This window comes from Elephas maximus, chromosome 12 (genome assembly GCF_024166365.1).
Source record: "Elephas maximus indicus isolate mEleMax1 chromosome 12, mEleMax1 primary haplotype, whole genome shotgun sequence".
Taxonomy (NCBI): Eukaryota; Metazoa; Chordata; class Mammalia; order Proboscidea; family Elephantidae; genus Elephas; species Elephas maximus.
In genome coordinates, this window is record NC_064830.1 from 89,344,808 (window position 1) to 89,366,448 (window position 21,641).

At 47.7% G+C, this 21,641-nt stretch overlaps 2 protein-coding genes across 2 annotated transcripts; one reads left to right on the top strand and one right to left on the bottom strand.

Annotated features, from left to right (window-relative positions):
* The first annotated feature begins 2,325 nt into the window (after positions 1-2,325).
* Positions 2,326-17,457, top strand: KCTD13 (potassium channel tetramerization domain containing 13). Its single transcript, XM_049903417.1, has 6 exons — positions 2,326-3,165; positions 4,595-4,764; positions 13,365-13,454; positions 13,544-13,596; positions 14,560-14,755; positions 16,711-17,457. Exons 1-6 carry the CDS (start codon positions 2,679-2,681, stop codon positions 16,945-16,947), a joined length of 1,233 nt encoding a protein of 410 aa, XP_049759374.1. The 5' UTR covers positions 2,326-2,678; the 3' UTR covers positions 16,948-17,457.
* Positions 17,458-17,649: 192 nt separating this feature from the next.
* ASPHD1 (aspartate beta-hydroxylase domain containing 1) lies at positions 17,650-20,984 on the bottom strand. Its single transcript, XM_049903418.1, is given in 4 exon segments — positions 17,650-17,900; positions 18,625-18,738; positions 20,025-20,909; positions 20,912-20,984. Coding segments are annotated over 4 exon segments (1,182 nt in total). The 3' UTR covers positions 17,650-17,790.
* Positions 20,985-21,641: the final 657 nt, after the last annotated feature.

The window sequence follows — 21,641 nt, forward strand, 5'->3', positions numbered from 1 at the left end:
AACAACAGACAATAACAAGTGTTGGAGAGAATGTGGAGAAATTAGTGTCTTTGTGCATTGCTGGCGCAAATGGTACAGCCACTGTGGAATATAGATTGGCAGTTTCTCAAAAAGTTAAACAAAGAATTACCACATGATCCAGCAATTCTGCTCCTAGGCATATACGCAAAAGAACTGAACGCAGGAATTAAAACAGACACTTGACATCGATATTCATTGCAGCATTATTATTCACCATAGTCAAAAGGTGGGAACAACCCAAGTGCCCATCAACAGACAAATGGATAAACAAAATGTGGTATATACATACAAGGGAGTACTACTCAGCCATAAAAAGGAATTTAGTACTGATACATGCTGCAACATAAACCTTGAAAGCATGCTAAGTGACACAAAAAGACAAGACGGTTTGATCCCACTTACATAAAATATCTAGCATAGACAAAGTCATAAAAGCATCAAGTAGATTAGAAATTACCAGAGGTGGAGGGAGAGGGTAATGAGTTATTGCTTAGGGGGTACAGTTTCTGTTCAGGGTGATGAAGAAGTTCTGCAATTAGTAGTGATAGTTACACAATATTGCGAACGTACTTGATGCCACTGAATTGTACACTTAAAAACGGTTACAACGGTAAATTTTATGTTCTATGTATTTTACCACAATAATAATAATAATAAAAGCAGCAGCAATAATTCATACTGCAGGTGGAAAGGGTTGTTTGGTCGTTTTCGTGGTTTGAACAATATCCTCTTTTTGTGTTCAGACATGATTACAGAATGGTCTTTTTCTGGATCCATCAATCAGAGAGTGGCTTTGTCTGATGTTGATGCTCTGTGAAACTGTTTATGCTCAACAGAACAACACCACAGCCTAGCGATGAGTGCAAGGCCAGCTCCTAGCAACACCACAGCTTCTAGAGGCACAGTGCAAACCAACTCCCAGCTGTCAACAGCTGCTTTTTTCTCTCTCTAGCTACACTTGAAAAACCAGAATTAGCAAACTGTTTTGGTAGAACAGAAACCCTGGTGGCATAGTGGTTACGAGCTTTGCTGCTAACCAAAAGGTCAGGAGTTCAAATGCACTAGGTGCTCCTTGGAAACCCTACGGGGCAGTTCTACTCTGTCCCATAGGGTCACTATGAGTCGGAATTGACTTGACGGCAACCGGTTTGGTTTGTTTGTTTTTGGTAGCATGGAGCCCTGGTGGCACAATGGTTAAGAGCTTGGCTGCCAGCCAAAAGTTGGCAGTTCAAATCCACCAGCCACTCCTTGGAAACTCCGTGGGGCAGTTCTACTCTGTCCTATAGACTCACTATGAGTCTGAATTGACTCATCGAAAATGTTTTTTTGTTTTTTTTTTTTTGGTAGAACAGGAGCCCCCGTGGCACACTGGTTAAGCATTTGGCTGCTAACCAAAAGGTCAGCAGTTCAAATCCACCAGCTGCTCCTTGGAAACCCTATGGGACAATTCCACTTTGTCCTATAGGGTCACTATAAGTCAGAATCGACTCGACAGCGTTTTTGGTTTGGTAGACTATGAGCTCTCCAAGTCACCACAAGCCCCACTATTTCCCAAAATCTTATAACTGGCTAACTTCATTTATTTACGTTCCTGCCTGTCCTCTGCAGGCATTTAAATTTGCATCACCTTACTAAGCAAAAAAGAAGCTAACCACGCCCAGAGACAAGCGACTTGTCTAGCATCACTCTGTGAACTGGTGGCTGGATTGAAACTAGAACTCTGTCTTTAGTTTTCCCGCCAGTAAATCCCCCTGCTAGACATTCAGGTAATTGTTATCCTCTAAACTGGATGCTGATTAGGTCTGAAAATAACACTTCTCACCACATTTTGTCAACATTGTGTTCCTATTTCATTTCCTCTTTCGTGATTGAGTAATCTTTTACAGGCACTAGGTCTCATGACATTATCTGGGATTCTAAGGTCCTTGCTCAGCTACCCTGACATTCTTTCTGCTCCTCAAATACTGTGTGACAAGATTGTGCCTGCCTAGGGACCTTTGTATTTGCCGATCCCTCTGCTTGGAACTCTCTTCCCTCACATCTCCACTTCTCAGTCCCAGCTCAGAATCACCTCCTCAGAGAGGCCTTCCCTAAGGGACCTACCTACTCACACCCTTCAGGCCAGGTGCGGATTAACCAGTAAGCAAGGTACGCATAGACTTACTTGTGCTTATTCACTAATCTGCAGTGCACAATTTCACCAGTGAAAACCAGGTGAAATTGTGCACTCCAGATCAGACAACACAAGTAACCCTGAACGTTGTTTGGTTGCTGGGTAGTCCGTCCCTGCTGCAGGCTCTAGCACCCCTGCCACCTTCTCTAGGAGACCAGCCTCTTTCGACTTCCTTTAAGAGCCACCGTTGGTGTCCCGTTCGCAGTTCTCATCGCAGCCTGTCAAGCGCGTGAGTCTGGGAGGCGGGAAACCTTGCCCAATCCCCTTCCCCTCTCTGGGCATCCATGTTCCCTTCAAGCCCGGGAAGCGGACTGAGATCAGAGACACAAACGCGGGCGGGAACGTAGTATTCCACGTCAGGCAAGCTTATCCTGGGTGCCTTCTCGCTCTGGTTTCCCGGACTCGCGAGAGGCCCCCGGCCCTGAGCTGCAAGCACCGGAACCCTCGCTGGCCCCCGGCGCGCAGCCCTCCAGAACCACTACGCATGCTCCGCACTCGGCTCCCCGCGGTCAGGGGCGGGGCCTTGACGCGCCTGCGCAGATGCTGGGCTCCGGTTTCCGGGCCTGGCGGACGCGGTCAGGCTGAGGACCAGTGTCGCCTAGTAGCGGTGGCTTGTGGCCGTGTGGGCCGAGCGCTCTGGCTCAGGGGCCGGGATCAGGGAGTCTTTGGCAGCGGGCCGCAGGGCGCAGAGAGAGCCCGGGATCGCCGCCCACCGCCACCACCTGGCATGTCGGCCGAGGCCTCGGGCCCGGCGGCGGCCGTGGACCCGTCACTGGAAGTCGCGAAGCCCTCGGGTCTGGAGCCTGGCTCCGCCGCCTACGGTCTCAGTCCGCTGACCCCGAACAGCAAGTACGTGAAGCTGAACGTGGGCGGCTCGCTGCACTACACCACTTTGCGCACCCTCACGGGACAGGACACCATGCTTAAAGCCATGTTTAGCGGCCGCGTGGAAGTGCTCACAGACGCTGGAGGTATGCACGCCGCCCTTGTGCCATGCTCCGTTCCCCAGATTCCTTCCCCCCGACTCTTCTCGTCGCCCAGTCTCCCCACGCCCCTTCTCTTGTGTGCAGTCCAGTCAACTCATTCTCGCCTCTCTCCAGCCCCCACATCGCACTTCATCTTCCCTTTCTCATTCATAATCTCCCTCCTTCTCCTATCCTTTACCCCCAGCAGTAACCAACACTTACGGAGCCCCTAGCCCTGCAGGCGCTGCGGTAAGTCAGTCCTCATTCCACCACGTTACCCGCTTCCGCCCCCATTTCTCCTACCCTTCACCGCTCAGCTCCCGCGACTTGGGAACCAGCCTTGTTGCCAGCAGCACCCCCTCCAGGCCACCTTCATCAGTTTCTTCCAACTCCGCAAGCATTTGTTCATCTATGCCTGGGCACTGCTAACACCAGCCTGGAGATCTTGTCTGTCTGTGTCTTCCTAACACAGGTTCCTATACACTTTAGGAATCTGTCTGTAAATGCAGATTGTAGAAGGAGAAGGCTGCTTTGGGTTTGCCAGGGACCCTAGATTAAGGGTGGACAGTTCTCCTTGGCAGTTACCTTACCATTCATTCAGATTTGGGCCTCACTGCCCAGGTAGGACATTAAAATTTGAGGGGAGGGTGGAATTCAGAAGAGGTTGACAAGAATTGTGAGAGCAGAAAAACAAAAGTTGGGGAGGTGGCACACAGAAGGTGAATAATTCATTTACTCAAGTATTTGTGAAGTGTCAGTTAATGCTGGAGATACATTGGTAAAGGAATCTGACAAGACTCCCATGGAATTTACATTTTTGGAGAGGAGGGACAATAAGCAAGTAAACTATATATATATATATATGTAACTGCAGATAGTAATACATTCTGTGAAGACTGTAAATAAAAGTTAAGATGGTAGCAGCCTGGAGGGTGGGTATAAACAGAAAAACCAAACCCAGTGCAGTCGAGTCGATTCTGACTCATAGTGACCTTATAGGACAGAGTAGAACTGCCCCATAAGGTTTCCAAGGAGCGCCTGGCGGATTTGAAATGCCAACCTTTAGGTTAGCAGCCATAGCAGTTAACCACTATGCCACCAGGGTATAGACATTGTAAATGGGATGATCAGAATCAACAAGACAGGTTAGAAGTTTACTGATAAGGTAATTCTATAACAGTTTTCTCATGGCTGAGAACCTTCTGACCACAGAATACACTTGGAAGGTAATTGATTCGCTGTGGCTGGAAATGTTAAAAGGGGTCTATGGGACTGAAGATGTTTTAAAGGATTTTCTTGAATGTGACAAAAGTTTGGGGCGGATCAGAATTCAGACTTCCTTATAACCTTGGAATCCTTTTTTCATAAAAAACATAGTAGTTCCAAGGCCCCCCAGCAAAGTCATCCTTCCTCCTGCCTCCTTCCACCCTACCAGGTTGGGTGCTGATTGACCGGAGCGGCCGCCACTTTGGTACAATCCTCAACTACCTGCGGGACGGGTCTGTGCCACTACCTGAGAGTACCAGAGAACTAGGGGAGCTACTAGGCGAAGCACGCTACTACCTGGTACAGGGCCTGATTGAGGACTGCCAGCTGGCCCTGCAGGTGAGGGCCCCTCCCCTACCTCCTGAGTCCCACGCCTATGCCCATGGCCCTGGGAGAGCTACCCACTACTGTCGAGTCAATTCCGACTTATAGTGACCTTATAGCGCCGGGTTGAACTGCCCCATAGGGTTTCCAAAGCTGTAATCTTCGCGAAAGCAAACTGCCACATCTTTCTCTTTCGGAGTGGCTGGTGGGTTTGGCCAACTAACCTTTTGGTTAGCAGCCAAGTGCTTTAACCACTACGCCCCCAAGTTCCCTTTTTAGATTTAAGAAAAAACAAAACTGTACCCGTTGCCATCAAGTCGATTCCGACTCATAGCAACCCTATAGGACAGAGTAGAACTGCTGCCCCATAGAGTTTTTCAGGGAGCGCCTGGTGGATTTGAACCACTGACCTTTTGGTTAGCAGCTGTAGCACTAAACTACTACGCCACCAGGGTTTCCCCTTTTTAGATATTAAACCCAAAAAAAAAAAACCATTGCCATTGAATTGATTCTGACTCATAGCAACCCTGTAGGACAGTAGAACTGCCCCATAGGGTTTCCAAGGCTGTAATCTTTACAGAAGCAGACTGCCACATCTTTCTTCCCAGAGTGGCTGATGGGTTTGAAGCGCTGACCTTTTGGTTAGCAGTTAAGTGCTTAATATTAGGACAGAAAAAAGGAGATGTAGGGTACTGCCTGGAGAGGCTGCCTTCTAGTCTGGCTCTTACTGGCTGTGACCCCAGGGAATTTGAGGTTATGTCTTCTCCCTTCCTGCTGTCTCAGGCAGGGCCCCCCTCACCACCTCATGCCAGAACTATTGCAATGGTTAAACGACTGCTCTCTGCTGCTTGCTGTTTTTACCCAGCCAATCCACTACCACCTGAGTAATTATCCTTAAGCACAAGCCCAGTCTATTCTCTCCCTTGCTTAGAAATCCTAACTAACTCCCTAGTACCAGTAGGAAAAGAAATCTAAATTTAAACTGGAATATAATGATCTCCATGATCTTGTCCTTTCCTGGGAAACAGCTTGCCCCATGTCTACCCCGGTTTTCTTTCTCTTTTATTTATTTATTTTTTTTTAAGTAGTGAAAGCCTTTTCTGAAATAAAGTGAAACCTCACAGAAGCAGAGCTGTTCCTGATAAAACAGGGTTGGAGGTTCCAGTCCCAGCTGTTAGACTCCATTTCTACCTAACACCAAGCTCTTGAGGTTGAGGCACTTCTGTGCATCCCGTAAGGCCCTGAGGAGCAGAGTTTAGAAAGCACACCCCAGACATATGGGTTCAGGGTTAGCTCTCCCATGGCTGGCTGAGTGACCTTGGGTCAGTCACTTCCCATCTCTGGTTTTGTGTCATCATGTTCCAAAAGATAGAATAAGAAGCACACTGTTGTGAGTTTTACATAAAGCCTTTTATTCTATTTTTACAATGTTAACATTTTTTTGATGATATAATTTTTGATCTCATGCCATTCATGATACAGCGGTAAGAGGAGAATATTTCTTTTTTAATGCCCTTTATGTATTAAAAAGTGGCAGCTGTGAACAATGCTCTTTTGTCTTGGGGGATACTTACTGATTTGTGTGTGTGTGTGTGGTAAATTATAACACAAACTTGCCATTTTAACCAGTTCTAAGTGTAAAAGTTGGTGACATTAATTACATTCAACAAGTTGTACAGCCATCACTACAGTCTATTTCCAAGTCCTTTATTACCCTAAGCAGTATTTAAACCTGTTGGCGGTTGAGTCAATTCCAACTCAGAGCGACCGTATAGAACGGAGTAGAACTGCTTCATAGGGTTTCCGAGGCTGTAATCTTTATGGAAGCAGACTGCCACGTCTTTCTCCCACACGCAGTACGTACTGGCTCTTAAAACCCAAAAATATAGGATTCCTTTGGACAGTATCCACATTTTCAAACATTTTGACTTCAATCTAAGAAAAAAAATACATTTTATATCCACATAAACATAACCTAAATAAACCAAACCAAGCCAAACCTGTTGTTGTTGAGTCAATTCCAACTCATAGTGACCCTGTAGGACAGTGTAGAACTGCCCCATAGGTTTCCAGGGAGCGCCTGGTGTATTTGAACTGCTGACCTTTTGGTTAACAGCTGTCGTAGCTCTTAACCACTATGCCACCAGGGTTTCCTAACCCAAATAAGTTTTATAAAATGGTATCTTTAGTGAAATACGTTCTGATATATTTTGTTTTCTTCTAATTATTTTTCAATGCTGGTTGAGACCCATTAAACTGATTTCATGACCCATTAATAATGAATTACCACTTGCAGAAAAACACTGAACTAGATGATGTTGAAATTGCAGTCCTGCTCTCTAGCTTTAAATTTAGCTCACAGTGTTGCAATTACTTTCTACTTGAATGTACATCTTCTCCCCGTGTTTGACACAAAAAGAAACATGAAGGAGGTTGAGTGATGCCTCCATGGTCAAAGCTTCAAACCAACCCGTTTGTTCCAGTTCCTGTTTTTCTAGCAAGTTCCCAGGCAATGTGTTAATGCTGCTGGTCAGGGACCAGCAGAGACCCACCCTAGTAGAGTGGCTCTCAAAATTCTCAAGATTTACTATACGTGTAAGACCTGGGGATCTTGTAGGTTCTGATTCAGTATATCTGGGGGTGGAAATGCAAATTCACAGGGGTTCAAACAGTAATGAAAGTGGGTCAAAGAGCCAGTAAACAGCAGAGCTCAGATTCATCCCCAGGTTATCTAACTCCCAAGCACAGTGCTTTTTCTTCTGTACTCCAGCCACCTCCTTTCCCGGTTTCTTTGAGCCTCCTCCCATTCCCACTCCACATATCTGGAGTTTGCTTGTTTGGGGTTTTCTTTTTGTTTGTTTTTTTAAGAAGGTACAGAGAATTGAATTCATCATGCTCTCCTCAGTTTATGGCACCTAATTGTCATTGGCCTATGCAGACCCTTTCTCTTACATTTTTTGTTCGTTCCCACACCACTTCTATCCAGAGGTACACATTCCATTTCTAATGTTTTGATACATGTGCTTGGAGTATGTTTGTACTCTTGAAAAGCTAAAGCATTGCTTTGTGTTTATATACGTTTTTAATTTTCCTAAATGGTGTTGAGCAGTGGATCGTGTTCTGTTCCTTAGTTTTTTTTTTACTCAGCACCGTTTTTGAGATCATTCATGCAGCTGTATGTACATCTAGCTCTTCGCTTCTAACTGCTCTACAGGAATCTGTGGTGTGCATTTGCCACATTTTATTTATACATTCTCCTGAGGTTGGAGACCTAGATTGCCTCCCACTTCCTGTCTCTCCCCACCTCCTGCCTCCCCTCCACTTCCTGACCCCACAGACAGTGCCACAGTGAACATCCTTGAACATGTCCCTTGTGGTCCTGTGCCAGAGTTTCTCGAATTTGTAGCTGGGAGAGGAATTCTGTATCACAGGGCACATGCATACTGAATTTCATTAAGTGTTATCAGTTTACTCTCCAGATTGATGGTAGCAGTTTACTCATTGTCAGCAGTTCACAAGGGTCCACAACAACCCATGGCATCATCCAGCTTTCTGACTTTGCCAATCCGATGGGTGTAGAGTGATCTCATTTTAATTTGCATGCCTCTGATTACTAATGAGGTCAAGTGTACTCACTAGCCTTTTTTTTTCGTTTGTTTCCCCTTCTGTGAACTGCCTGTTCATATTCTTTACCAAATTTTCCACTGAGTTTCCTGCCTTTTTCTTTTTGCTTTTCAGGAGCTTCTTGCATATTTTAGCTCAGTCTTTTGCAACCCAGTTTCCTAGACAGAATTTAAGCCTACTACCCTATTTTACCCTAAGGTGCTTATTGTACATAATAAATTAACTTTTCTCCTGTGCACCCAGAATGGCACTATTTACCTACTTTCTTTGGGGGAGTTGAGAAAACAGTCACTCAGATTATTTTCTGGGTTTTAAGATTCAGATGAGGACCCCGAGCTGAGAAAGGCTGTTCTAGATAATAATTTCTAGTCGGTTTGGGATGTTGCAAATATTTTCTCTTAGAATGTCACCTGTCTGTGGCATTTGTTGTTGAATAGAAATTCTTGATTTTTAAAAAGTCACAAATAACCATTTGTTATTTTTAAAGTAGAACATATGCATTGTAGAAATTTAGAAAACGTAAAAAATAAAAAGCACCATGTATCTTCCAAGTCCTTTCCTGTGTGTGTGTGTATGTGTGTATTTTTGCCAAAATATGGTCATGTTGTATGTGCTGTTTTGTAATCTGCCCTTTTTTGTTGTTCCTGTTAATGATTGCCATCTTTCCATGTCAATAAAGTTTTATCTAATACCCGGGCCATATTCAGATTTCTCCAGTTGTTTCATAAACGTCTTTTACAGCTGGTTTACTTAAACCAGGGTCCCAATCTAGGTCCTCGCATTGGATCTGGTTGTTACGTTCCTTAGGTCTCTCAATTTAAAACAGTCCATTTATCTCATCATGCTGACTTATTAAAGAGACCTCCAGTTGTCCTGCACGGTGACCCACCATCTGAATTTGGCTGTTTTTTTCCTCACGGTATCATTTGCTTTGTTACTGTGCCCTACCCTGAAAGTCTAGAAGTAGAAATTAAAGGTTTGATATTAAACATTTTGACTAGAATACATTTTAGGTGATGTTACGTATTTCATATTGTGGTCACATTGAGAGACCTCTAATGTTGCTGATATGACCCACCATTAGTGATGCTCAGCTTTGGTTCCTGCCTTCAGGTGATGGTGGTTTGATCCTCCTTTGTAGTTACATTTCCTTGTTGCCAACTCTAAAGTGATCTGCTGGGTGTTGTTACTTGGGTACCATATGAACATCTGTTACCTGTCAATCACAAATCGATTATCGTTGCCAAAATAATTTCACTAGGGTTGTAGAATAATTGTTATAATTTTATCATTTCTTTAACTTTTTTGTGTAGGATTATTTGTAAAATCACAATTTCCATTATCAGCTGGAAAAATTCTTGATTTTGAAGTAGTCAGACCCCTGAATATTTTTTGCCTAATGATGTATCCTTTTGGGGTCTTATTTAAGCAGTTTTGTTTTATGCTACATTTTCCTTTAGCTTTATAATTTTACTTTCAGGTGCAGGTCTTTTAATCTATATGGAATTCATTTTGCAAATATGAATTGCAAAGGGATTTAACTTCCTCTGTCCCTCATAGAGAGTGAGTTAGCTTTCCCAGTACCATCTACTAAACAGTCCGCAGTAGTCAGTGTCTAAGACGGCCACCAGTGATTCTTGCCTCCTTCATTCAGGCCCTTGTTTAACCCCCTCCCACACTGAATAGGGCTGACCTATGTAACCAATAGGATATTGTGGAAATGATGATGTGTGACTTCTGAAGCTAGGCCATAAAAGACATGCAGCTTCTGTCTTGTACTGTCTTGGATCATTCACTCTGAGGGAACCAAGGACCCTTAAGCAGCCCTAGAGAGAGGTTCACTTAGTGAGGAACTGAGGACTCCTGCCAGCAGCCAGCACAAACTTGCCAGTTGTAAGAGCAGACCATCTCAAGTGGATCCTCAAGGCCCAGTCAAGTCTTCAGATGACTGCAGCCCTGGCGGACATCCTGACTGCAACCTCATGAGAGACCCTGAGCCAAGACCACCCAGCTAAGCCAACCCCAAATTCCTGACCCACAGAAACTGTGTGATATAATAAATGTTTATTACTGTTTTAAGCTGCTAAGTTTGGAGTAATTTGTTACGTAACAATAGATAACTAATACAGATTTTCGTTGTCTGAAGTAGAGTTCTACCATAACCAAAACCTAAAATGTGGGAGTGACTTTAGAACTGGGAAGTGGGCAGAAGCTGAGCAAAGTGTTAGTAAAAGCCTAAAGAGCTTTGAAGAGCCTTTTAATAGATGTCTGTGATGGCCTTTGAGGAGGCTGCAGGTGAGGGTTTAAAGAACAGTGAATACAATGTTATTGGAAACTGGTAGAAAGAGAATCCTCGTTACGTAGTGGCAGAAAGTTTAGCAACATTGTCACCTGTGGTAATGTAGAAAGTAGAAAACTTAATAAATTGAGTGATCTAGCTAAGGGGATTTCCAAGCAGAGTGTTAATGGTACCACTTGCTTTTTTGTTGCATATTGTAAAATGAAAAAGGAGTGGGTGAGCTAAAGGAAAAACTGCTGAATAAAAAGGAGCAGGGAATTGTTGGGTTTGAAAATTCCCAGCCTTTCCAGATAACAAAAGGTATTAAAATTAAATGGCTCCCAAAGATTAATTCAGGGCATTCTCAGGAAAACGTGGTGTAAAGATGACACTGAGAATATAGTTGTAAAATCCTGGGGGCAGGGAGGTGGGGGAATGCATCAGAGAACTATTCAGTCAAATAATAGCGCTTCTAAGAAGGAGGCCTCATGGTGCAGTGGTTAAGCACTCGGCTGCTAACCAGAAGGTAGGCAGTTTGAATCCACCGGCGGCTCCTTGAAGACCCTATAGGGCAGTTCTACTTTGTCCTATAGGGTCACAATGAGTGGGAATCGACTCAACGGCAACGGGTTTGGTTTTTTTTTTTTTTAAGGAGGTTAAAGATGTTGTTCTCAGCAATCTTAATACAAGCCCAAGAAAGAAAAGGACTTATCTCACAGAGATTTGTAGATGGTGGCTTTTGTCTAAGAAAGAAAGGCCCAGTAAGATTCACAAGACATCCATTAAAATTTTAAGAGAATTATAGTGGCAGAAACACTGCCAACTTCAACTGAAAGGGAAAATGACAGTGCAAAAGGAAAAGACGACTTTGGACTCCCAATTTCTACAGGCAGGAAGCAGGCCGAGAAAAGTATGGAGCTGCAAAGAGACTGCCTTTCATGGAAAAGGAAGGATGACTCAGGGCAGAGCCAAGAACCATGAAGAATCATTTCTGAACAGGAGTAGGAATCAAGGAACTTACAACATTTGCCCAACTGGATTTCAGAATTGCTTTAGACCAGTGACTACTATGTACCTCTTGTTTTCCCCCTCTTTTGAACAAGAGTGCCCATAGTGGTTATCCTATGCCTACCCCACATTGTATATTGGATGTATAGAGGCTCACTGATCTTCAGATTGAGAGGAAATGTGCTTAAGGAGCTGTAGTTAAGGAGCCCCACCCTCACTTGGACCTATTTATATGACAAGAATCTGTACTTCAAGCTGGTGGTATAATGGAATGAGACTTTTGGGGACCTTGGGAGGGGGTGAGTATATTTTGCATGTGATGGGGATATGAATCAGTGGGGGCCAGAGGGTGGACTGTGGAGCCAGCCTCTAAGGCAGCCCCCAATGTTTCTTGCCTCCTAGTATTCATTCCCTTGTATGGTCTCCTCTCATGCTGCACAGGGCTGTCTCTGTAGCCAGTATTGAGGAAATGATGCTGTGTAACTTCTGAAGCTAGGTCATAAAAGGCACTGCAGTCTCTGCCCTGGTCTCTCTTGAATCATTTGCTCTGGGGAAGCCAGCTGCCACGTCATGAGGACATGTCATGGCTGACATCTTGACTATATCTTCATGAGAGACTCCACACCAGAACCACTCAGCTAAGCCACTCCTGAATTCTTCACCCACAGAAACTGTGAGATAATGAATGTTATTGATTTAAGCTGCTGAATTTTGGGGTAATTTGTTATGCAGCAATAAATAGCTAACACACAACAGATACTTTCCCAGTGATTTATGGTATACCCTTTATAAATATCTGGTTCTCATATATATACCAGTCTGTTTATGAGCACTATTCCGTTCCATTGTTTTGTTTCTGCACCAGGACCACACTTTGTATTATGACTTTCAGTGTATCTTAATACCTGGTAGGGTCAGCCTCTCCTCTTTGCTCTTCTTTTTAAAAATTGACCTAAGTAATGGTAGACTTTTATTTTTCCGTATTAATTTTAGAATAAGCTTTGTGAGTTTCTAAAAAAAAAAAAAAATCTGGAATTTGTATTAGGGTTGCACATGTAGTTTTTAGGTTGGAAGAGGTGGAAAGGGTTTTGACATGAAGATTCTAGAAGAGAGAAGAAAAAGAAGCCCATGTGTCTGGTCGTGATTCTGCCTCCAACCTTGTGCCACCCAGGTTCATTCATTCAACAGATATTTACTGAGCATCCACTGTGGGCTAGGCACTTACTCCCTAGGTGGGAGGAAACAGACCATAAACAGATAGACAAAAAATGAGAAAAGTGCTGTGAAGAAAACAAACTGATCATGTGAAAGGGAGGAAGTAGAGGAGGCTGTTTTAGCTTAGTGCGGAGGACTGGCATCCTCTGGGGAGGCACCATTTGAGCTGAGATCTGAGTCGGAAGGAGCCAACCGTGCAAAGAGCTGAGTGAGGAGCTTTCAAGGGAAAGAGAGCAGCGAAGGGCCAGAGTGGGCACAGCTGGACTGTGAGGAAAGAGGCAGCCAGTGGGCGTGAAGTCCAGCAAGCAAGGGGGGTGCAGAGGAGATGAGATCAGAGGGATCAACAGAGATTGGATCCTGTAGGGCATGTGCCCCTCTAAGGAGTCTGGATTTTTTTTTTCCCCCAAGGACAATAGACAGCTTTTGCAGGCTTTTAAGTAGGGGAGTGGCCTTTGGTTGTGCTGTTAACCACCTTCCGCTTCTTCCCCAGCAAAAAAGGGAGAACCTGTCCCCGCTGTGCCTCATCCCCACGGTGACATCTCCCCGGGAGGAGCAGCAGCTCCTGGCCAGCACCTCCAAGGTGAGGCCCCTGAGCCTTGTAGGGTGGAGACTGAGGGCCTCTTTCTGCAGCCTGACCCCCATCCTTTTCCATGCTCTCTCCCCCAACAGCCGGTGGTGAAGCTTCTGCACAACCGCAGTAACAACAAGTACTCGTACACCAGGTGACCGCCCCCTGGGGGGTGTGCCGGGTGGAATCCTGGGACCCAGCACGGCCCTGCCCTTGGCCCAAGGGGCGGGCCGCCACATAGACTAAAGAATGCCTGCCTGAGTGCAGATCCCAGCTCTGCCTGCCACTCTTCCACTGGGCAGGTCATTTTCACTTCTGAGCTTCAGTTTTATCAGTGGTAACCTGGGGTCCAGGTGAGGATTAAATGATAATGGCCAGCATTTAATAAGCACTTATTTTACAACAGGCATTGCGGTAAGCACCTACTATGTATAGGTAGTCCCCAACTTAGGACGGGGTTTGGTTCCCATAACTCCCTATAAGTTGATAATGATGTAAGTTGAATTCCTTTTTTTTTCTTTAGTTTTTAGTATTATTGCCTTTTATTATCAGTATCTTTATAAATTCGATCTTTATTTGTCTTTGGGGGTTGGAAACATTACATATAAGCTTACAGCTTCAATGTCAGCGTTTCCTGCTTCTCCAGTTACACTCACGTGAGTTATGTAAGCCAAGAAAACAAAACAACAACAACAAAAGAGGGCAGTTGTACTCAAGTATGTTGTAAGTTGGGGACTACCTGTATTACATATAACCCTCACAGTTGTTTGAGGTGGGTTCTGCTCTGATCTCCAGTTTACAGACAGGAGGTTGAGAGGTGAGATAACATGCCTAGGGTCACTCTGTTAAAAAGTAGTAGCGCCAGGACGTCAGGCAGCCTGCTCTGGAGGCTGCATGCGTGGCCGCTTTGCTGTGCTGGAATTTGCTCCACAAATGCTGCGTCCCATCTGAGGTCCGCTTAGTCTGGCTTTGGGATGGAGGGAGCTAGCTCCCTGCCAGACATCAAACCCCTGGGCAGGACCAGAGTGCAGGGAGCCTGGTCCTTTATCCCTGGCGGGGTGGGGGATGGAGGGAGGAGAATCAGTCATGCTGAGGCTCCTGGCCCCCTGGTCCTTAGCACTTCAGATGACAACCTCCTTAAGAACATCGAGCTGTTTGACAAACTGGCCCTGCGCTTCCACGGGCGGCTGCTCTTCCTCAAGGATGTACTGGGGGATGAAATCTGCTGCTGGTCTTTCTACGGGCAGGGCCGCAAAATCGCCGAGGTGTGCTGCACCTCCATTGTCTATGCCACGGAGAAGAAGCAGACCAAGGTCAGAAGGGATTCAGGGTGTGGGGGGCAGGGGGGTGGTGTGTGGGCCGGACCAGGACCCTGGACAAAGGCAGCTCAGCAGATCAGGCCAGAGAAAGTCCGTCCCTGGGAGCCAGGAGCTGGGACTATGGGGTCTTGGCTGTGTAACCTTGGGCAAGTCACCTTAACCTCTGAGGCTCTCCATTTCTCTGTGAAATGAGGATGCTGGAGTACAGTGGGCTCTTAATGTGGGGCCGGCCATTGGATGAGTTTCAGGGCTATCTGCAGGCCCCTGGAACAGTATGCAGGTTTGGGAGCATGTGCATTTTTCTGTGTAGCGAGTCTACAGTCGTTGTTAGAATCTGAGAAAGATCCACAACCCCAAATAAGGTCTTAAAACCTCAGGGCCAGATGGGCTCTTAGAACACTGTCTGGCTTTGTAGTCCTGAGTCATTAACATGGCATTTATCAGCAAATACCTCCTGAGCACCTACTCTGTGCACAGCACTGCACCAGGCCAGGCCAACAAGGGTGAAAAAGTGCCAAGTCAAGCGCAAGCCTTGTGTCATCCGGTTCCCACAGATCTCACCAGTCTGGTCCCTTCTGACCTTGATATGAGGGAAGTGCCTTAGATGCATCAAAGTTCTTGCAAGTGTCTAAGACCCCATGCTATTCATACCTCTCTGCTTTTGCACACTCTATTCCTTCTTGAAATTCTTTTTCTTTGTCCCTGTCTGCCTAATGAAGTTGAATTTAATCTTTAAAACCCAAGCCAAGCATCACTTTCTTTTGGACACCTTTGCTTATGAACTTTTAACCTAACAACCCAGACCAAGTTGGTCACTCCCTTCTTGGCCAGACACAGTGTTTATTGTAGTCTGTCTGGTTGCTTCAGCAGCAGGGTGTTTGCTCCTTGTGGGCAGGGCTTTGTCTTCTTCTTTCTCATCTCCCTAGAACTAACCCAGCCCCTGTCACACAGTGGGAGCTAGGAGGCATTTATTGAATGCATGCATGAATAAGTGAACAACCCAGCTTCCAAGAAGCTTCCTCTGTAATTGGGGATTCAGGAAGATAAGCCAGTAGTTAGAATACAGCTGGTTAAGAGCTGTGTTCATTACATCCTTCCAAAGCCTCACAATGGGGGAGCCCCCCCACCACCTTTTTTATTTCTTCCTTTCTACTCTCCCTCTATTGGCCTCCCTGCTGGTCTTCAAATAACACACTAAGCACACTCCTGCCAAACCAAAACCAAACCCACTGCCGTCGAGTCAATTCCGACTCATAGCGACCCTATAGGACAGAGTAGAACTGCCCCATAGAGTTTCCAAGGAGCGCCTGGCAGATTTGAACTGCCAGCCTCTTGGTTAGCAGCCGTAGCACTTAACCACTACGCCACCAGGGTTTCCACACTCTTGCCACAGAGCTTTTATACTGTTGCCTCTTCCCAAAAGGCTCTTCTCTAGCTTTCCACCTGGCTCGCTCCTTCCCTTCCTTGGGTCTCTGGTCAAATGTTACCTCAGGGAGGCCTTCCAGCCCTGACCATCCTCATCCCCTTCCCCTGCCACATTTTTCTCCATACCATTTATCATCTGACTTAGTATGTATTTCATCAAGTGTGTGTCTGAGTCCTCCTCCTAGAATATAAACTTCCTGAGGACAGGAGTTTTGTCTGTTTTGTTCACTGTTGTATTTCCAGTGCCTAGAACAGCACCCGGCACAGTGTAGTCACTCAGTAAATATTTGCCAAGTGAAAGAGTATACCAAGAAACTTGGCAGCAAATAACTCGGCTTGACTTCAGAGCTGGGCCTTGAAGTGCAAGTATGACTTTGCAGAGTAAAGAAATTGCAGAGGACGGTCCAGGCCAAAGGACCTGTAACTGCAAAGGGTAGGAGGTGTGCCAGTGTGCAAATGGCTGGAGGGGGATGGCTCTGTGTGACTGGACCAGAGGGTAGCTGGGGGTTGCTGGCCTTTTACAGGTGGAATTCCCAGAGGCCCGGATCTTTGAGGAGACCTTGAACATCCTGATCTACGAGACTCCCCGGGACCCAGACCCGGCCCTCCTGGAGGCCATAGGGGGTGCAGCTGGAGGTGGCGGGGCAGGCCGAGGGGAAGATGAGGACAACCGAGAGCACCGTGTCCGCAGGATCCATGTCCGGCGCCACATCACCCATGACGAGCGTCCTCATGGCCAACAAATTGTCTTCAAGGACTGACCTCTAAGCCCTCTCCCTGCCTTCTGCCTCCAGTCCTTCCTTCTCTTTCCCTCTTGTTCCAGACCTTTGCCCCGGCTCTGCTGGCCAAGTCGTGGGTCTCCCTTTTGTCCCTTCATTGCATGGTACAGTTTACTTGGGTCCTTTCCATTCGTTCCCACCTCATTGCTAACAACACGGTACATTCCAGACCCTCCCCTCAGGGCCCTTCAGAAGGCTGACATTTGTCCCCTCACCCCCATTCTTGTCCTGCTATCTTCCCCCCACTAGCTGGGTTAGAATTATTTGTAATTCTCATTCTCTTTTTTTAGTACACTGTACATGCCAGAGTGTCAGCCCAGCCCTGGATAACGCCCACCACCTTCTGAGCCGCCTTTCCACCTCTGTGCAGGGTAGTTTGCCTCCCCCTCCTTCTCCACCAGTTCTCCCCACTTCCTTGGCTTTGTACTAGGCCGGCCTGGGCCTGTACCAGCTCAGCTATCTTCTCAATCTGTTTCATATTATTTATTGTTTTAATTTTCTATTAAATTATTGGAATAAAGTTGAAGTGAGGGTCTGGTGCTGGCTCCTAGGGAAAGGGACAGGAAGACGGTTCATGTTAAAGAGCTACCTGGCTATTTACATGGGCGAAGACACAAGCCCCTGCCCTAGGCCTCTCCCTGGGCCTGGTTGCAGAGAAGGAAGGAGTCAGGAGCTGGGAGAGGATTCAAAATCTGTATTTCGTGCTTGCTGGCCAGTTCTGGTCCCCACCCTCAGGGTTCACCCCACCCCTGCAGTGGCTACCACTCAAGCCATCCTTGAGTGCAGCATCTCTCCAGCCCGGGTGTCTGAAGGAAACACCTCCCTTCAAAGGTCTGGTGCAAAGACAAAGTCGAGGGCCTGGCGCTCAGCCCCGGCCACGTTGGGATGCCAAAGGTCCACAATGAAGACCACTCGAGGCCCATCTTCAGGGGATCCTAGGGCACATGGGAATGGAGATAGGAGAGCAGCTGACGTAAGTACTTACATGCCAGGAACACTCACCAAATATTCATAAAAGCAAACACTTAGACAGCAAACATGTGCCAGGCACTGTCCTAAGCCTTTATATGTATTAGCTCTTAATCATCAGAACAAACTATGAGATACAAAAAAAAAAAAGAAACGCATTGCCATCAAGTTGATTCTGACTCATAGCGACCCTATAGAGCAGAGTAGGACTGCCCCATAGGGTTTCCAAGGGGTGGCTGGTAGATTCAAACTGCTGACCTTTTGGTTAGCAGCCGAACTCTTAACCACTGCGCCACCAGAGCCCCAAACTATGAGGAAGCACCATAATTATGCCCGTTTTATACAAACAACTGAGGCGTAGAGAGGTTAAGTAACTTCCCCAAGGTCACACAGCTAATAAGTGCCAGAGCTGGGACAGGAACCCAAGTGGTCCAGGCCCAGGGTCCTGTGCTGTGAACCACTTTGCTGTGTACCTACATTAACTTATTTAAGCCTTGCAGTCACCTGATAAAGACGGTGGTTGCTCCATTTCACAGGTGGCTGAAGAGGTTATGTCACTTGTTGAAGGTCATGCAGCTGGAAAACCGTGCCAGGACAGGAAGCCAATTGGGCCTGATCTTGCAGCCCTCTAGCCTACTCCCCTTTCACTCTAGTCCCTCATCGCTCCTAGCGGGATAGGAGCCCCCTTACCGTTATGCGCCACTGTGTGCAGGAAGGAGTCATCCACCAGTAAACAGTGCCCTTCAGCCCAGCACTGGGGCTCGCCACCAACTACCAGCTCACAGCCAGGGGGGATCTTCAGGCCTGTAGGAAGACACCTGGGCATTCAACACCCCTGCTTCTATCCAAGGGGCTTATCCTGTTTTAGTCGATAATCAGATCTATATAGGGTCACTATGAGTCAGAATTGACTCTATGACAGTGGGTTTGGTTTGGTTTTGGAGGGTCTGTTAAATGCCAGGTTTTGTGGTGACCCCTCCTTGCTCTCTGGAAAGTGACCTGAGTACAATTACAATACTGCACTGGAAGAAAGAAGTGCTAGGAGGCAGTGGAAATGCAGAGGAAAGCTCTGTCTGTTCTGTTTGAGAGAAAAGGGAAGACTTCCTGAAGGAAGTGGAATCTCCTCCTGGGTTCCTGAGCCTACAGTGTGCGAGGCCCTGTCTCCCGGTGGAGGCCTGAGAGATAACTGACTCCATCCTGCCCCCAAGAGGACAGGACACGGTCAAATGCTGTGAGAAAATTGAGCAGCCAACTCAACCGGTGGGGAAAGGAAGGCATCCCAGAGGAGGCGTGGCACTGGAAAATCTGGGTCCTGAAGGCTGAGCAGGAGTTTTCCAGGAGATGATGGGAGAAAGGCGCTCTAGGCTGAGAATACGGCACATGCACAGGCTTCTGCCAGCATCAGCCAGAGGCCTTCATGAGTGCAGCAAGGGATGGGGGAGGACAAATGGGGGAGACGAGGAGAGAAAATATCTCAGGGGAGACAAGGAGAGAAAATATCTGCACTTGATCCCAAAGGCCAGTGTGCCCCAAAGTGTAGGACACATCGAACTAGCAGCACAGACAATGGTTTTAGTCCACACAAGGTCATGGCATTAAGTTACAATCAGGAAGTTGTTTCCTTCTTTTCTTTTTTCCCACAATCTTTTAAGGCATCAAAAAGAAAATTACTGTTTGGTGCTACCACAGCTTTAACACATCACCCAACATTGCTCCTTTTAAAACTTAGAGTGTAGCTGGCTTAGACAAGTGTTGCTTGGGAATTTTTTAAGTTTAAAATTGTTTTTATGAGTAGGACAAGCAATACTGATCTACCATTTACAGTTGTACAAAGATTTCTTTTAACTGAATAAGTAGAACAAAAGAGAAGTGGAGCGGATGTGAAGAAACAGGACAGGTGGCTAACGGCCATGGCAAAGTTTACAAAGATGGTTTGCAGATAACTGAAGCTCAGGAAATGCCACTGTGGGCAATACCGGGTCATGGAAGATTGCAGAACCACAGTGGACAGAGCTTTGGTGGCAGAGAGGAGGGCCTGCAGAGGGAATCCTGAAGGCAAAGGAGGTTGTCTGTAGGCAGCGTTTACTTACCCAGATGGCATCTGACCCGGGCATTGGTGGGCCCACAGCGGCTCTCAAGCCGGGCCCCAGGCAGGAGGACAGAAAAGCCAGCATTGCCGAAGGTGTTGGCGCTCATAAAGCTCCGCAGCCCCCTCAGTGCCCTATAGGCCCCTGGGCACCGGCGGCAGTTGCTGGGTTGGCACCTCCCTGATTGGTACAGCAACAGTTGGTAGCACCCAGGGGCCAGGGGCGGGGACCAGCCCCGAGGCAGAGGGGTAGTCCCTGAAAAGTCCCAGCTTACAGCCCCAAAGTCACGCAAAATCGCAGGGAAGCTGCTCTCCAGGAGTTCCACGTCATGCCGCTGGGCATCCCGTGGCACAAAAGGGGCTGAGGGCAGGTCTGGCAGGAAAAGCAGGCCTGGACGCTGAATACCCAGGGCCCCCAGCCCTCCCCCAGGGCCTGGTCCTCCCTGAGTTGCCCGCCTCACCCTGCCCATCCCAGCCCAGGAGTAGCGCCTGGCATAGGCTCGAAGCCGACGGCTCACTAGGCCTTCCGTCCTGCGTCCTTCCCCAGGGTCTCCAGTGCTCCCTGGGCTTGGCCTGCCAGCCTCAGAGCACCCTCCAGGCCCACCACTAACACCACCAGCCCTGCTCCCAGCCCCCAGGGCCTGCATGTCTTGGGAGCCCAGGCGGTAGCAGTACCAGAGGAAAAGAGAAGTGAGGGCTCCAAGGAACAGGGTAAGGGCTGAAGAGGCCAGGGGCAGTGGCCATAGGGGCATGATGGGCAGGGAGGCCCTGGCCAAGAGTTCTGGTGTGTCCCCCAGGCCCGGGTTCCCCTGTCCTCCCAGCTCTCCATCAGTCCCCTCCACAGCTGCTCCTTGGTTCCCCCCTAGGCTGTCTCCTTTCCACATTTCCACTCTTGGTTCTCTCTCTCCTTCTGGGGTCCCCTCTCCTCCGTGTGTCTCCCTCTGTTCCCTCTCCCCTCCTTCATACACCTCTAACCTTTCTGTTCTTCTCTCTTCTCCCTCTTTCTCCTTCCCACTCCTCTCCCTCTAACGCCCTCTTCCCTCTCCTCTCTTCCCTTCCTGCAGTCTCCGCTTCTCCTCTCCTCCCTCCACTCGCCCCCCCCCCCTTTTTTTTTTGCTTTGTCTTTCTCTCTGTCCTTTCCTTCTAGCTTTTCTGGACAGCAATTCCTACTCCACCTGGAGCTGCAGCCCCGGGAACCCGCAGCCTGCCTTCCTCCGCAGCGGCTTCTCTCTCCTTCCTCCCCCCTCTCTCCTTCCTGCTCTTGCTTCTCTCCACCCGGCCCGCCGGTCCTGCCTCTCTCTCGCTCCCTGTCTTCTACTCGCTTCTTCCTTGGCTCCCACTCACCCTGACGTCACCCTACCCGCAGCCCTCTCAACTAGGTACCCTCGCCCCCGCCCTGAGGCAGCCGCAACTCAGGCTTGGCAGGGGGAGCCGTCTCGGGATCTGCACACCCCCTCCCACCCCAACAGGGCGCCACGTGGGGCAGCAGGGGCCACTGCACCAACCTCCAGCCGCCCGCAATGCGAAAAGAAGTGGGCGGGGCCTGGGCGGGGGCGGGACAAATTCAGGGGCGGAGCCAGCTCGCCGACTGACCGACAGGGCTGGCCCTCTGGTCCTGGGC